Source organism: Entelurus aequoreus, linkage group LG01 (genome assembly GCF_033978785.1).
Source record: "Entelurus aequoreus isolate RoL-2023_Sb linkage group LG01, RoL_Eaeq_v1.1, whole genome shotgun sequence".
Classification (NCBI taxonomy): domain Eukaryota; kingdom Metazoa; phylum Chordata; class Actinopteri; order Syngnathiformes; family Syngnathidae; genus Entelurus; species Entelurus aequoreus.
Window position 1 is genome coordinate 87,738,171 of NC_084731.1, and position 16,453 is coordinate 87,754,623.

Here is a 16,453-nt window from a genome sequence, read left to right on the forward strand (position 1 = left end):
ACCCTTGTGCAATCATGTTCACACATCTGAAAACAGTTTAGCTCGTTACAGAAGCTACAAAACTGACCTTCCTTTGAGCAGATTGACTTTCTGGAGCATCACATTTGTGGGGTCAATTAAACGCTCAAAATGGCCAGAAAAAGAGAACTTTCATCTGAAACTCGACAGTCTATTCTTGTTCTTAGAAATGAAGGCTATTCCAAAAAATTGTTTGGGTGACCCCAAACTTTTGAACGGTAGTGTGTATATATATATATATATATATATATATATATATATATATATATGTATATATATATATATACAGTACAGGCCAAAAGTTTGGACACACCTTCTCCTCATTCAATGCGTTTTCTTTATTTTTGTGACTATTTACATTGTAGATAGTCACTGAAGGCATCAAAACTGTGAATGAACACATGTGGAGTTATGCACTTAACAAAAAAAGGTGTAATAACCGAAAACATGTTTTGTATTCTAGTTTCTTCAAAATAGCCACCCTTTGCTCTGATTACTGCTTTGCACACTCTTGGTATTCTCTAGATGAGCTTCAAGCACACCTGTGAAGTGAAAACCATTTCAGGTGACTAGCTCTTGAAGCTCATCGAGAGAATGCCAAGAGTGTGCAAAGCAGTAATCAGAGCAAAAGGGCGGCTATTTCGAAGAAACGAGAACATCCATCCATCCATCCATCCATTTTCTACCGCTTATTCCCTTCGGGGTTGCGGGGGGCGCTGGAGCCTATCTCAGCTACAATCGGGCGGAAGGCGGGGTACACCCTGGACAAGTCGCCACCTCATCGCAGAAACGAGAACATAAAACAGATTTTCAGTTATTTCACCTTTTTTTGTTAAGTACATAACTCCACATGTGTTCATTCATAGTTTTGATGCCTTCAGTGACAATCTACTATGTAAATAGTCTTGAAAATAAAGAAAACACATTTAATGAGAAAGTGTGTCCAAACTTTTGGACTGTACTATATATATATATATATATATATATATATATATATATATATATATATATATATATATATATATATATATATATATATATATATATATATATATATATATACACATTTTCTTTGACATTTTTTACATGTCTTTTTAAAAAATGTGAATACATATTCAAAAAGACTTCTCCATGCAACCAGATGGAGCTATTCTGACCTGTAACCTGTTTTGAGAAAGTTTCATTATGATTATTCAACCAAATAATACATTGTGATAATCAGTTTGAATCGAGAATTGTGTTGCATTAATTAAAATACAAACACCGTTATGTCGTTCACCTCACTTATTGTCGAGATATTTTTCAAGCTTTATTTTCTTCCTCCATCTTCCAGAACGCATGAGGAAGTGTGACAGTACATTTAGTTGGATTATGCCAAAAATACAAAAGTGATTACCCCCAAAACGTCGTAAAAGGTGGTGCCAATAGCCTAATGGAGAACAAAGGAGAGGAATCTACTATCACTGTTTCACATCACCATGGTAACAATGAAACCGTCCACCCTCCAGAATCATAATGATGCCATTTATCTGTCCTTCATCCTCCATGAACCAGGAAGTAGCCTGCTAACAGAATCAAACACATGAACAGACGTACACAAATCATGTTTTCTTGTGGTTGCTGTTGTTCTCTTCACTTGGTGGGAGTGTGCACCCGACTGAGAGAAATCCTACAGGAGTTATTATACAGCAGGGGTGCCCACACTTGTTCAGCAGCGAACTACTTATCAAATGACTAAGTCAAGGTATATATACAGTATATATATATATATATATATATATATATATATATATATATATATATATATATATATATATATATATATATATATATATATATATATATATATATATATATATATATATATATATATATATATATATATATATATATATAGTACAGGCCAAAAGTTTGGACACACCTTCTCATTCAATGTGTTTTCTTTATATTCATGACTATTTACATTGTAGATTGTCACTGAAGGCATCAAAACTATGAATGAACACATGTAGAGTTATGTACTTAACCAAAAAAAGTGAAATAACTGAAAACCTGTTTTATATTCTAGTTTCTTCAAAATAGCCACCCTTTGCTCTGATTACTGCTTTGCACACTCTTGGCATTCTCTCGATGAGCTTCAAGAGGTAGTCACCTGAAATGGTTTTCACTTCACAGGTGTGCTTGAAGCTCATTGAGAGAACAGTAATCAGAGCAAAAGGGTGGCTATTTTGAAGAAACTAGAATATAAAACAACAACTTTTCAGTTATTTCACCTTTTTTTTGTTAAGTACATAACTCCACGTGTGTTCATTCATAGTTTTGATGCCTTCAGTGACAATGTAAATAGTCATGAAAATAAAGAAAACCCATTGAATGGATGGATGGATATATATATGTATATATATAGAGTACTGGCCAGAAGTATGGACACAAACATATATATATATATATATATATATATATATATATATATATATATATATATATATATATATATATATATATATATATATATACACACTACCGTTCAAAAGTTTGGGGTCACCCAAACAATTTTGTGGAATAGCCTTCATTTCTAAGAACAAGAATAGACTGTCGAGTTTCAGATGAAAGTTGTCTTTTTCTGGCCATTTTGAGCGTTTAATTGACCCCAAAAATGTGATGCTCCAGAGACTCAATCTGCTCAAAGGAAGGTCAGTTTTGTAGCTTCTGTAACGAGCTAAACTGTTTTCAGATGTGTGATCATGATTGCACAAGGGTTTCTAATCATCAATTAGCCTTCTGAGCCAATGAGCAAACACATTGTACCATTAGAACACTGGAGTGATAGTTGCTGGAAATGGGCCTCTGTACACCTATGTAGATATTGCACCAAAAACCAGACATTTGCAGCTAGAATAGTCATTTACCACATTAGCAATGTATAGAGTGTATTTCTTTAAAGTTAAGACTAGTTTAAAGTTATCTTCATTAAAAAGTACAGTGCTTTTCCTTCAAAAATAAGGACATTTCAATGTGACCCCAAACTTTTGAACGGTAGTGTATATATACATACACATATACATACATACATATATATATATACATACATATATATACATAAATATGCACATATATATAAGGTCAGAAAACCCAAAATATGAACATATTTTATACATTTTATAGAAAACAATTAGTTTTACATGCAGAAAACAATGTGAAATACATATAAATGACAAATAAAACGAATAAATGAACATTTAACATCACTCTTATCTTTATTGACTCTTTTTGGCGATAAGCGGAGAGGGAGAGCCCCGCAAACCTTTGTACTTTGCAAGAGTTTTTTTCTTAAATTCAATAGCGTTTCTCACCCTCTTTATCAAAGTGCTATCACACTCACTCTTTATTCGGCCCCCCGTTGGCTTATTTTGCAGTCGTATGCAACAGCCAACACCATGTTTGGTTGTACCGTAAACAGAGATGCTTAATGAAAAACGGGGAAAATTTGTGTCAAAAACCTAAGCCGAGGGGAAAAAAATGTTGCTGTGGTTTTAGTTCATTATTATGTCGATTGAGAGATTGTGTTTCATTTTTCTTGGCTGGCAAAATAAAAGATCTGACATCTAAATATGAGCTCAACTTAAACGTCAAAAGAAAAATAATTCCCTGAAACACTGGTGCACATTTAGGTCGTCTCACCCTCCCCGCGCCATATTTTAAACATACTGCGCCTCAGGCTCATGAAAGGAAAACTTTTATTCCATCCCTTCATCCGGAGACTTCGCTTGTGTCATTTGCCTCTCGCTCATTCTCTCCGCGCTCACACTCGCCATCTCCAGACGGCGCCCGTTTTCCCTCCCACGGCTGTAGATACTTTTTTGATGTGTCCTCGTTCTTCGCTCCATGCGGAAACGAGTCGCGATCAATCTTTCATGGCCTCCTCCGCGTCCGTACGCGGGTAACGATGATCCGCCGCCGCCGTAACCGCTCGCGAGCGCAGTCTCTATTAGCCCTGGCGCCGCAGGTACATCCACGCGCTAAATATAGCAGGTAACCTCAAACGTATGCTCACCCTTTTGAAATGCACACAGACACGCACACGTGTATAAACTTCCTGTGCCTTTTGTGCATTATTCATTTCATCTTCTTTTGCAGTGACATAACGCCATGAAACTTTGATCTGTGCTCTCTTAAAGCGTCAGCACCGCTAACATCTTACTTCCTCTTGCCCTTTCTCGCTTCCTGTGTTTTTCATCCTCTTCCTCCCTCACAATTCTGTCACTGCTGGAGTCTCATCCCAGCATCCCAGCATCCGGCATCACCAATGTTCCCTCTAAGGTGCGCGCCTGTGCAATTGCGCACTGCTCAAGCGTCCTCTGCGCACGGCAAATCGATGCCACGCACAAAATCAAATAAAAAAATAAGCGCATAACAATTTTCGACACAACACGGACGCGACAGAAAACAGTTTTCGTCATCATTGTTCAAATATTGTAACGTCTGTCGAGACGCTTTGAGGACATGAATTCCATCCATCACTTTACTGAGCAAAACTCTTTATTGTCGGCCATAAACACATCACCAAAACATTAGTAAAAAAAAGGATATCTAGCAAAAATGGTCATTTTCTGCAGTACAAACCAGACCAAAAGCAACTTTGTTATATCAACAGCAGCCGCTCGCTCTTTCTCACTTGCGCCAACACATGCACATATGGCACTTAGCCAGTGATGCGTTTACAGCCACACAAAAAGTCGGACAACTCCAACACCACGCATAAAGTGTTATTCCAGGTCGTTACACTATGATTTACCAATCAAATGTGTGCTTATTCTAGTGGCATTTATTAGGAATCTTAATTTATAAATATTAATCATGAAATGCTGTTAGTATATTAAATAAATACTAATAAAAATATATTTTTTACAAACAGGAAGTTGCAGGAATGTACACATGATCCCCTGCTTACATCTCATTGTGCAACATGTGAATGGTTTAATGGGAACTAAATGCAATGTCTGAAAGGGGTACAAATTATTTCCAAAGCAGGACCTCCACCCAGACAAACAATACAAGTACACAGTTCATGAAAAACAATATTTTTTGTTATTGTCATTGTAAGTGGGCGTAAACACTTATATTAGAAAACAACCTCATGGAAATGACTGCTGTCATTTGATTATAATAATAAGAGAATGTTGTCTATCTATCTGTGTTGGCCCTGCGATGAGGTGGGGACTTGTCCAGGGTGTACCCCGCCTCCCGCCCGAATGCAGCTGAGATAGGCTCCAGCACCACCCGCCACCCCGAAAGGGACAAGCGGGTAGAAAATGGATGGATGGATGGAGATTGAACTTGTTATTTAGTCAGGTTTGGGACAGGTGTGCTGCTGGTGTAGCCACAGTGTGCACGTCTGATGTTGCTCACATGGGCTCCACTGAATGCTCAGGGAGTTTTTGCGTTTGCTCACACACATGAAAAATTAGAGGGAACATTGGCCATCACACACACACACACACACACAGACTTTGTGTTCTACTTATCCGCCTCCCGACAACCCAAATTATATCTTTCTTATCCCCTTAATCCTCATTTCTCACTCTCACGCCCTCGCTAAGTAACTTTCAGTGGCACTTGCCTGCCAACAACTGATGTGTGTGTGTGCAAGAGACATGATTAATGTGAATAAGACATTTAAAATACATTGAGATGTAAAGTGGATGAATGCAAAGTAAGTAAACGCAGGCACTCATCCCGCTAATAGACGCTAATTGCATTTTAAACGTATAGACACAGCGCTTTCCCGCTCTTACTCTCGGCTCCAGTAGCGCAATCCTGCGGTGGAGTTTAACGGCTCCCAGGTGGGAATGTGCGTAAGAGCGCGGGTATACGTGTCAGGTCACGGCTCCAACATGTCCGGCGAAAGTAAAGGTGAAAGTCATTTTTGGCCCGCTCTGCCCTCCTGCCACAGATGCGCCGTGCTCCAGCCTGCAGGGCCTGCTGTCCGGCCTGCTTCCCGACACACAGATCTCCGCCTCCTCCAGCAGGGACGTGGTGTGGAACCCCAGCACGGCGCGCTTGGTGGCCAGTCGCTCCGGCTGGTTTCCCTCCCCTGCACAGCCCCTTGCTGGGGAAGAGTGGCTTCAGGTAACCGTAACTGTGTCTCACACAAGTATACTTGCACTAACACGGGTGTTCTTTTTACTTACTTTTGTTTGTTTTTGATTAGTTCTTGAGCGTGGTTGACAAACCAAAAAGTTTGTATAGTGAAGCAGAGTTCCCCATAAGAATTGTAAACATGAATAATTGGTTCTAGCCTTGACAAAAGTCCCCTTCTTTGTTTTTTAACTGCACACTTTGAAGACCCTATAGTGTGTATATGTATACATATATATATATATATATATATATATATATATATATGTATATATATATATATATATATATATATATATATATATATATATATATATATATATATATATATATATATATATATATATATATATATATATATACATAGTACAGGCCAACGTTTGGACACACCTTCTCAATCAATGCGTTTTCTTTATTTTCATGACTATTTACATTGTAGATTGTCACTGAAGGCATCAAAACCATGATTTGTGGATTTATGTACTTATCCAAAAAAGGTGAAATAACTGAAAACATGTTTTATATTCTAGTTTCTTCAAAATAGCCACCCTTTGCTCTGATTACTGCTTTGCGCACTCTTGGCATTTCCTCGATGAGCTTCAACAGTAATCGTTTTCTCTTCAAGGTGTGCTTGAAGCTCATCGGGAGAATGCCAAGAGTGTGCAAAGCAGTAATCAGAGCAAAGGGTGGCAATATCGAAGAAACTAGTATACAAAACATGTCGTTAGGTCAGGAAAAAAAACAGAGGCTATTTCATCCCTACAAGCCTGTTCCGCAGATTTCCCTGCTCTTCAGGGGAGTTTATATAAACTCCCTAACGGATATATTTATAAATCCCCTGACTGTCATGTCTGTGTGATTATGTTTTGTTTTAGTCATGTTCAGTTTTGTTTTTGGACTTTTTGTGCACTTTTATTTGTCACCATAGCAACCATTAGTTTCACATGGTTCACATCGTCATGTCACGCACCTGTTTCACATTTAGAGTCACGCACCTGTTTTCACTGATCATGTCACTATTTAAGCCTGTCTGTTTCTGTTGTTCGTCCTGGTGACATCCTCTATCATTTCATCCATGCTACTGCTACCCACGAGATTGTTTATTATAGTTTATTCTTCATGCCATTGCCAAGTAAGTTTTTGTTATTGTTCATAGTTTTTTGCCTTTGTGCATGTCCTTTGTTTTCATAGTCAAGTTTTTGTACTTCCGCCATTGTGCGCGCCTTTTGTTTATTCTTTTTTGAGTGTTAATATTAAATCATGTATATAAATTCACGTCTTGCCCGCGCCAACTTTCCGTTGCCTTCTGAAAAAACAAACCCCCAGGACCAAGTCATGACACTGACGAGCAGAGAAACCTGTGAAACAGGCTTGTAGGGATGATACAGCCTCTTGTGTCTTTTCCCTGACCTAACATACAGTATATTCCGCTCTACCCCGGTATTGAGCACTGTATAACGGATAAACCACGGAAACCTCTACTATATATATATATATATATATATATTTATATATATATATATATATATATATATATATATATATATATATATATATATATATATATATATATATATATATATATATATATATATATATACATATACACATATACACACACATATATATATATATATATATATATATATATATATATATATATATATATATATATATATATATATATATATATATACATAAAAAATATACATACACTTATACACACACACATATATATATATATATATATATATATATATATATATATATATATATATATATATGTGTGTGTGTGTGTATATGTATATTTTTTATGTATATATTTCTATGTATATATATATATATATATATATACATATAAATATATACATAAAAAATATACATATACACACACACATATATTTTTTATGTATATATTTATATGTATATATATATATATATATATATATATATATATATATATATATACATATAAATATATACATAAAAAATATACATATACACACACATATGTATATATATATGTGTGTGTGTATATGTGTATGTATATTTTTTATGTATATATATATATATATATATATATATATATATATATATATATATATATATATATATATATATATATATATATATTATTTTTTATGTATATATATATATATATATATATATATATATATATATATATATATATATATATATATATATATATATATATATATATATATATATATATTTATACATAAAAAATATACATACACATATACACACACACATATATATATACATATGTGTGTGTGTATATGTATATATGTAATGGCTCAACAACAACACAGAAAAACAAACAGAACAACATTACAGCAAGCTTAAATGGTAACAGGTGCGCACACACACACACACACAAAAGTGTCATTGGTGCGCTCCAAAATGTTAACCACCCTGTTGCTACAATAAAAAACAAAAAAGTTAAAATCATTTTACCTTGTGTCTGCAAATATATGTGGCATTGTCGAACACTCTGGGAGTTTCAGAGTGATAAGCGAGCTGTGGCTTTACGTAGTCACCGCTAGCGTTAGCACAAACTGGCGGTGTGAGGTGATCCTTCATCGGCATGTGTCCCGGTAGTGCCTTCTTCTCCGCTGTGGCATCTTTTTCAGTCTCATCACAATTAAAAACGTGCTGCAGTACAAATCCTCAAACTGAATGCCAAGCTAAAACGCTAGCTCAAGGCAACTCGAAGCAAGACTTTGAGAGTTTGGACACATTTAAAGTGTTTCTGATCACACAAAGTGAAAGTGATGGCTGAGGCAGCCTGACACAGCTCTGACCGGCGCGACAATTGTGGAAATAAACACGTCAGAAGTGTCGCTGGCCGTCGAAGCTCTTTGAAATGGCTCCGCCCGTGTGTGCAGTAGGGATGTGCGTATCGATCCTGTGGTATCGATATATCGATACTCACACGCTACTCATTTGGCATCACTTTTCTGAAAAAAGTATCGATATAAACCAAAAAACGGCGTGTGGGGGGTGCAAGCATCACTTTCAGATGTTTTTGATGACTTACTTAACTTACTATGTGCTGGGACACCCCTGTACCTGGCAGAGTATAGAGCTGGCCCAGTCACGTGACAGGAGACAGCGAATGAGCGTCGTCAACGTGCAACACACACACAGCCAGCCGACAGCGATGCAGCCAGGCATATCCAGTGTTGTCCAATTGTTGACTTAAAGCAGGCATTGTTTTTTGTTTTTTAGTAATGTTTACTGAATATTTTTGTTTAAATGATTATCCTAAATTCAAATAATTTCCACACAGGGGAATTTACTGTTAGTTGAAAATTGGTTGAGTATTTAAAACAAGATAAGAAAGAGATACAATTTGGAGATTCTTCATCTTTGCATTACAGTTTTATTTTTTTCCAAGAAAATCTTGAATATATGATTGAATGTGATTTTGGTTTTAATCTTTAACATGATTTCTTACATTTCGAAAACATTAGCCTATTTCATATTTCATTAATTGCTAATTATATCACAAACTTTAAAAAATAACTGCAGCTTCTTGCAATTCGGATTTGACTGTTAATTGGAAAGCCCTAATATTTAATTATTATTATATATAATATATAGTTATTATTATATGTAATATTTAATTTATTTTTCATATTTATGTTATTTATTTTAATTTTACTTTTATTATATATTGACCATAATAAATGTGGTATAAATGGTCTGTATTTGTCTTGTGATTTGTCTTAAATAATAACAATAGTAATAATATTTTTGACTGACAAAAAATTGCCAATAAGAAATTATTGGTATCGGTATCGGTATCGATGAAAATGCAGGAAAAAGTATCGGTATCGTATCGAATCCTAAAAGTGTGGTATCACCCATTCCTAGTGTGCAGGATGTAAACAGGAAGTGATATTGGGGGCTCCGCCTCTTCAAAATGGCCGTGCCTGCATGTACAGGAAGTGATGTCATCAAAATGGCAGCCCAGAAAGGCTTCAAGCGGCATGCAAAATAAATGAATTAAGTGTTTGTACGCAAAACATGGTTCTCACACAGAGGAATATTTGGCACAAGGTCAACGTTCGTAATACTAAAATGGTCACAAATAGATTGATTGATTGATTGATTGATTGAGACTTTTATTAGTAGATTGCACAGTACAGTACATATTCCGTACAATTGACCACTAAATGGTAACACCCGAATAAGTTTTTCAACTTGTTTAAGTCGGGGTCCACGTTAATCAATTCATGGTATAAATATATACTATCAGCATAAGTTAATCATCATCAGAGTATATACATTGAATTATTTACATTATTTACGATGTGGTGGGGGGGGGGGGTAGGTTTGGTTGATATCAGCACTTCAGTCATCAACAATAATATCATCTGAGAAATGGACATTGAAACAGTGTAGGTCTGACTTGGTAGGATATGTACAGCGAGCAGTGAACATAGTGAGTTCAGAAAGCATAAGAACAAGTATATACACATTTGATTATTTACAATCCGGGGAGGTGGGATGTGGTGGAGGAAGGGTGTTAGTCTAGGATTGTAGTTGCCTGGAGGTGTTCTTTTAGTGCGGTTTTGAAGGAGGATAGAGATGCACTTTCTTTTACACCTGTTGGGAGTGCATTCCATATTGATGTGGCATAGAAGGAGAATGAGTTAAGACCTTTGTTAGATCGGAATCTGGGTTTAACAGAGACGTTTGTAAAGCCAAGTTTCACTGTATTTTATTTACAAGAATCACACAGAATATCAATCAGTCTAATAAAAATTGTACTGTATAGAACAGTCCCAACTCCAAACTAATCCCAGCCCCGCGGCACGCGGAATGACAATCCACAGAGCAATTAAGAAGACGCAAAAAAACAAAAATAATAATATTAACAACAGTATCAACAATAATAAGAATACGAACGTCAATAACAGTGATTAAAAACATAAAGCAGCAACAAACAAACCAATCACTGTTATCACTCGTTTTTTCCATCACCATCACAACCATTAATGAAAAAAGCAATAATAGTGTCACAGTGGCTTACGCGGTTCTTGGCAAGGCAAAGAAAAGTGTATTCTGTGTCCTCAAACAGTGGAAAAAATGGAGGAAAAAAACAGAAGTGTCCAAAACCCAAACGTAATTACAAACAGTACCGTACGTTTCGGTCTACAGACCGCACCGGTATTTAAGCCGCACCCACCAAATTATAGAAGAAATAAATAGTTTTACATGTATTGGGACCATAAGTCGCAGATTTATACCGGTACGAAAAATTTTGTAAATGTTTATTAACAGACCTCAATTGTTTCCAAACGGTGCCAGTCACACGGCAGTAAAACGGCTGTTTAAACAAAACAGAAGTCATCAGTATTTGAATGTTCACCTTGTTTGTCCTGGTTTTGAATGGAACCATGTCTACTGGAACAAAAAAATGATTTTCAAGCATTACGCACTTCACCTGCAAATCGTGTTCTCATTTATTTATTCCCCTAGCGTAAGTTCTTGTCAATAACATCACTACCTTTGAGTGGACCAAGAGAATCCTCTTGTTTGGAGTTTTTATTTGTTTCACTTGTTAGTGATTACTACTGCTGTTTGGATGCCAACTCACTCCTATGTTGCATCTGACTGCTGATTGGTCAGCTCCTGCGTGCTGTCAGTCATTGGGCGGCCTGAGCGGCCCTTTTCCGCCTGGCACTACTGTTTGATTTGTCTTCATTTAATAGCGTAACATTATTTTTAGACGTTAATACGTGCAAAGGACATGTCCTGCCTGTAGCTGACATGGTCTGACCAGCAGAAGGATATATATTATAATGCTTGCAGCTCGTTCGAACGCAATCCACTAAAGCCAAGCTTGTGGGCATTCTAAAGGGACTAACTGAAGCCTGAGCGGCCCTTTTCCGCCTGGCACTATTGTTTGACTTGTCTTCATTTAATAGCATAACATTATTTTTGGACGTTAATAAGTGCAAAGGACATGTCCTGCCTGTAGCTGACATGGTCTGACCAGTAGAGGGATATATATTATAATGCTTGCAGCTCATTCGAACGCAATCCACTAAAACCAAGCTTGTGGGTGGTATAAAGGGACAAGCTTAAGCTTGAGTGGCCCTTTTCCGCCTGGCACTACTGTTTGATTTGTCTTCATTTAATAGCGTAACATTATTTTTAGACGTTCATAAGTGCAAAGGACATGTCCTGCCTGTAGCTGACATGGTCTGACCAGCAGAAGGATATATATTATAATGCTTGCAGCTCGTTCGAACGCAATCCACTAAAGCCAAGCTTGTGGGCATTCTAAAGGGACTAACTGAAGCCTGAGCGGCCCTTTTCCGCCTGGCACTATTGTTTGACTTGTCTTCATTTAATAGCATAACATTATTTTTGGACGTTAATAAGTGCAAAGGACATGTACTGCCTGTAGCTGACATGGTCTGACCAGTAGAGGGATATATATTATAATGCTTGCGGCTCGTTCGAACGCAATCCACCAAAGCCAAGCTTGTGGGCGGTCTAAAGGGACGAGCTCAAGCCTGAGCGGCCCTTTTCCGCCTGGCACTACTGTTTGATTTGTCTTCATTTAATAGCGTAACATTATTTTTAGACGTTAATACGTGCAAAGGACATGTCCTGCCTGTAGCTGACATGGTCTGACCAGCAGAAGGATATATATTATAATGCTTGCAGCTCGTACGAACGCAATCCACTAAAGCCAAGCTTGTGGGCATTCTAAAGGGACTAACTGAAGCCTGAGCGGCCCTTTTCCGCCTGGCACTATTGTTTGACTTGTCTTCATTTAATAGCATAACATTATTTTTGGACGTTAATAAGTGCAAAGGACATGTCCTGCCTGTAGCTGACATGGTCTGACCAGTAGAGGGATATATATTATAATGCTTGCAGCTCGTTCGAACGCAATCCACTAAAGTGGGCGGTTTAAAGGGACAAACTTAAGCCTGAGCGGCCCTTTTCCGCCTGGCACTACTGTTTGACTTGCCTTCATTTAGGGATATATATTATAATGCTTGCAGCACGTTCGAACGCAATCCACCAATCCACTGCAAACAGCACCTTAAACATTCACGCACGGTCGTAAATATGAAATAATATTAAAAAGCAGCTCTGCACCAAAATGTAATAGCTTCCTCATTGGTCCATGTCTAATCCCTCCATAAAGAAATTGCTTAAGAAGTTTTTGCTTCTCAAAACAAACAAACTTTAAAGCATAATCTCCTTGCTGGAGCTAATTACACGAGATGCTGGAGGACCATGAAAGCATTTTTTTTTTTTCCTTCCATCCTCAACTGCTTCCAGGTGGACCTGGGTGTGCCCAAAACAGTGCGTGGAGTCATCACCCAGGGAGCGAGAGGGGGAGACGCTGGAAGTGGCGCAACGACAGAGAACCGCGCCTTTGTCAGAAAGTACAAAGTCGCTTACAGCCTGAATGGAAAAGAATGGAATTTTGTCATGGACAGAAAGACCAGCCTGCCCAAGGTGGGTTAGATGAACACATGCACGTGTTTATATGTGCTTTCCGTACATTACAAATGTGTTTGTGCAGATTTTCGAGGGGAACACACACTACGACACCCCAGAGCTGCGGCATTTCGAGGAGACGGTGGCCCAGTACGTCAGACTGTACCCTGAGCGCTGGTCTCCAGCAGGGATCGGGATGAGAGCGGAGATACTGGGCTGTGACCTTCCAGGTAGGTCCATGATGGGAAACTATTGTACAGGCGCTGCCTCATAGTCCAGAACAAACTCGCACGAGAGGAAAATTTCATATCACGGTTATCATTATAATCACGGTATTGTTGAGTGTGCTCAAAAAGTACTTATATACACACACTCAAATATTTTACGTTTTTTTTCACACTATACTTTTCCCTGGCAGAATAAACATTAGATGTTGTTCTGGCTTCTTCAAAACAATATCCCAGCGGGTACAAGACATTGAAACAACGTTGCGAACTTGTTGAATTAGGTCCCCACGTTAAGCTACTCAAACTTAACGTTAGAACAACATGCTTTTTGACGACGTTTAATCAATGTCGGGTTCTGACGTTGATTTGACCATTGAAATTTGGTCATTTCCGAACCAATATTCTACAACACAAATACAATGTTGAAACAACATGCTTTTTGACGACATTTAATCAATGTCGGGTTCTGACGTTGATTTGACCATTGAAATTTGGTCTTTTCGCAAACAAATATTCTACAACACAAATAAAACGTTGAACGTTTATTTTTTGTCTGCTTCTGAAGTTGAGTTAACCGATTAAATTTAGGACATTTCCCAAACTACAGCGGTAATCCAACGTTAGACATCAACGTTGCCTCAATTTACAAACTATTTTGCAACGTTGTCAGTTTTAAAGGACATGTATGTATAATCAACGTTGTCTCAATGTCTTGAGCCTGCTGGGATTATTATCAGTTGAGTGTTTAAACCTCGGATTTTAATTGTCTTTAAAGCCAAACAGGACACAAAAGTCCTTAAGTTTATAAAGGGTGTAAAAACATTTTGAATTATTGTTATTCTTTATCTTTTTTGCTCAAATTTCAATAAACTTCAGTCCTAAACAAAAATATCAAACAAATATATATGTATATATAGAGGTAGTCACCTAAAATGGTTTTCCAACAGTCTTGAAGGAGTTAGCTCATCGAGAGAATGCCAAGAGTGTGCAAAGCAGTAATCAGAGCAAAGGGTGGCTATTTTTGAAGAAACTAGTATATAAAACATGTCGTTAGGTCAGGAAAAAACACAGAGGCTATTTCATCCCTACAAGCCTGTTTCGCACGTTTCCCTGCTCTTCAGGGGAGTTTATATAAACTCAGTTATTTCTCTTTTTTTGTTAAGTACATAACTCCACATGTGTTCATTCATAGTTTCGATGCCTTCAGTGACAATCTACAATGTAAATAGTCATAAAAATAACGAAAACACATTGAATGAGAAGGCGTGTCCAAACTTTTGCCCTGTACTGTACATATATATATATATATATATATATATATATATATATATATATATATATATATATATATATATATATATATATATATATATATATATATATATATATATATATATATATATATATATATATATATATATATATATATACTGTATATAAAAATCAAACCATGGAGACATTTGTAGATATTTATAAAATAATCCTGTCTTCCTTCATACTTGACCCAAACAAACCGTAGCTGGTGACGTAATTGTCGCTGGTCACGTCAGCGGATATCTCCATATATGGTCGAAATTTACCTGAAGAGCTTTGCGCGAGTCCGCCATTGTAGTCCGAAGTTGAATAAGCTCCTTGGCTCGTACATGCACATGCCTCCTCCGCTGTTGCCATTTCTAATACAAAGTATAGTATGGTTTTAACTTGTATCTGACATGTATATCTGTCGCTAAAAACTACGACTGGGAAAAGGTAGCTTTGTGCTGCGTCGCGACAAACAATATGGAGGTACATTGCCTGCGTTTACGAGAAATAAACCAGCCCATCTCATAAAAAATCAAATTAAAAAATGTTATTAAAAAATTTTATTAAAAAATGTTATTAAAAAATTGTATTAAAAAATTGTATAACATTTTTTTATTCAAAAAATTAATTAAAAAATGTAATTAAAATTAAATTAAAATAAGAAATGTAATTAAAATTACATTCAATTAAAAAATTGTATTAAAAAATTGTATTAAAATTTTATTAAATTACCACTGATAGTCACACACACACTAGGTGTGGTGAAATTACTCTCTGTGTTTGACCCATCTCCTTGTTCCACCCCCTGGGAGGTGAGGGGAGCAGTGAGCAGCAGCGGTGGCCGCGCTCTGAAGTCATTTTGGTGATTTAACCCCCAATTCCAACCCGGTGTGACTCGGCCGGGGTTTGAACTCATGACCTACCGATCTCCGGGTGGACACTCTAACCACAAGGCCACTGAGCATGATGCGGTTACTTCGGTTCGCTGCTCCAGGTCCGTTTTGGATTTGGAGTGGAACTAAAATAACAAAAATTATCCGTTGTGCGGTGGCAACGAAAAACGAAGGCTCTGAAATTTTACTCCGGACCAGCTCTGGAACTGGTACAGTAGAAAAGGGGTATATGTCAATACAGCAGCATAAGCTCATTAACTCTATGTGATCACAGCGCGGCTAAAAGTCGTTTGTCGGCGTTAGCGCTTATAATACCTATATCGCTAATACCGTATTTTTCGGACTATAAGTCGCTCCGGAGTATAAGTCGCACCGGCC

At 37.0% G+C, this 16,453-nt stretch overlaps 1 protein-coding gene across 3 annotated transcripts in view; it reads left to right on the plus strand.

Moving 5' to 3' along the window:
• nrp2a (neuropilin 2a) overlaps window positions 1–16,453 on the plus strand; it is a 199,613-nt gene that overhangs the window by 126,927 nt on the left and 56,233 nt on the right. For all 3 annotated transcript variants that reach the window (XM_062060193.1, XM_062060213.1, XM_062060202.1), the window contains 3 exons: window positions 5,972–6,147; window positions 13,492–13,671; window positions 13,739–13,883. In XM_062060193.1, the coding sequence (XP_061916177.1) occupies window positions 5,972–6,147; window positions 13,492–13,671; window positions 13,739–13,883 (501 nt within the window). The remainder of the gene's footprint in view (window positions 1–5,971; window positions 6,148–13,491; window positions 13,672–13,738; window positions 13,884–16,453) is intronic.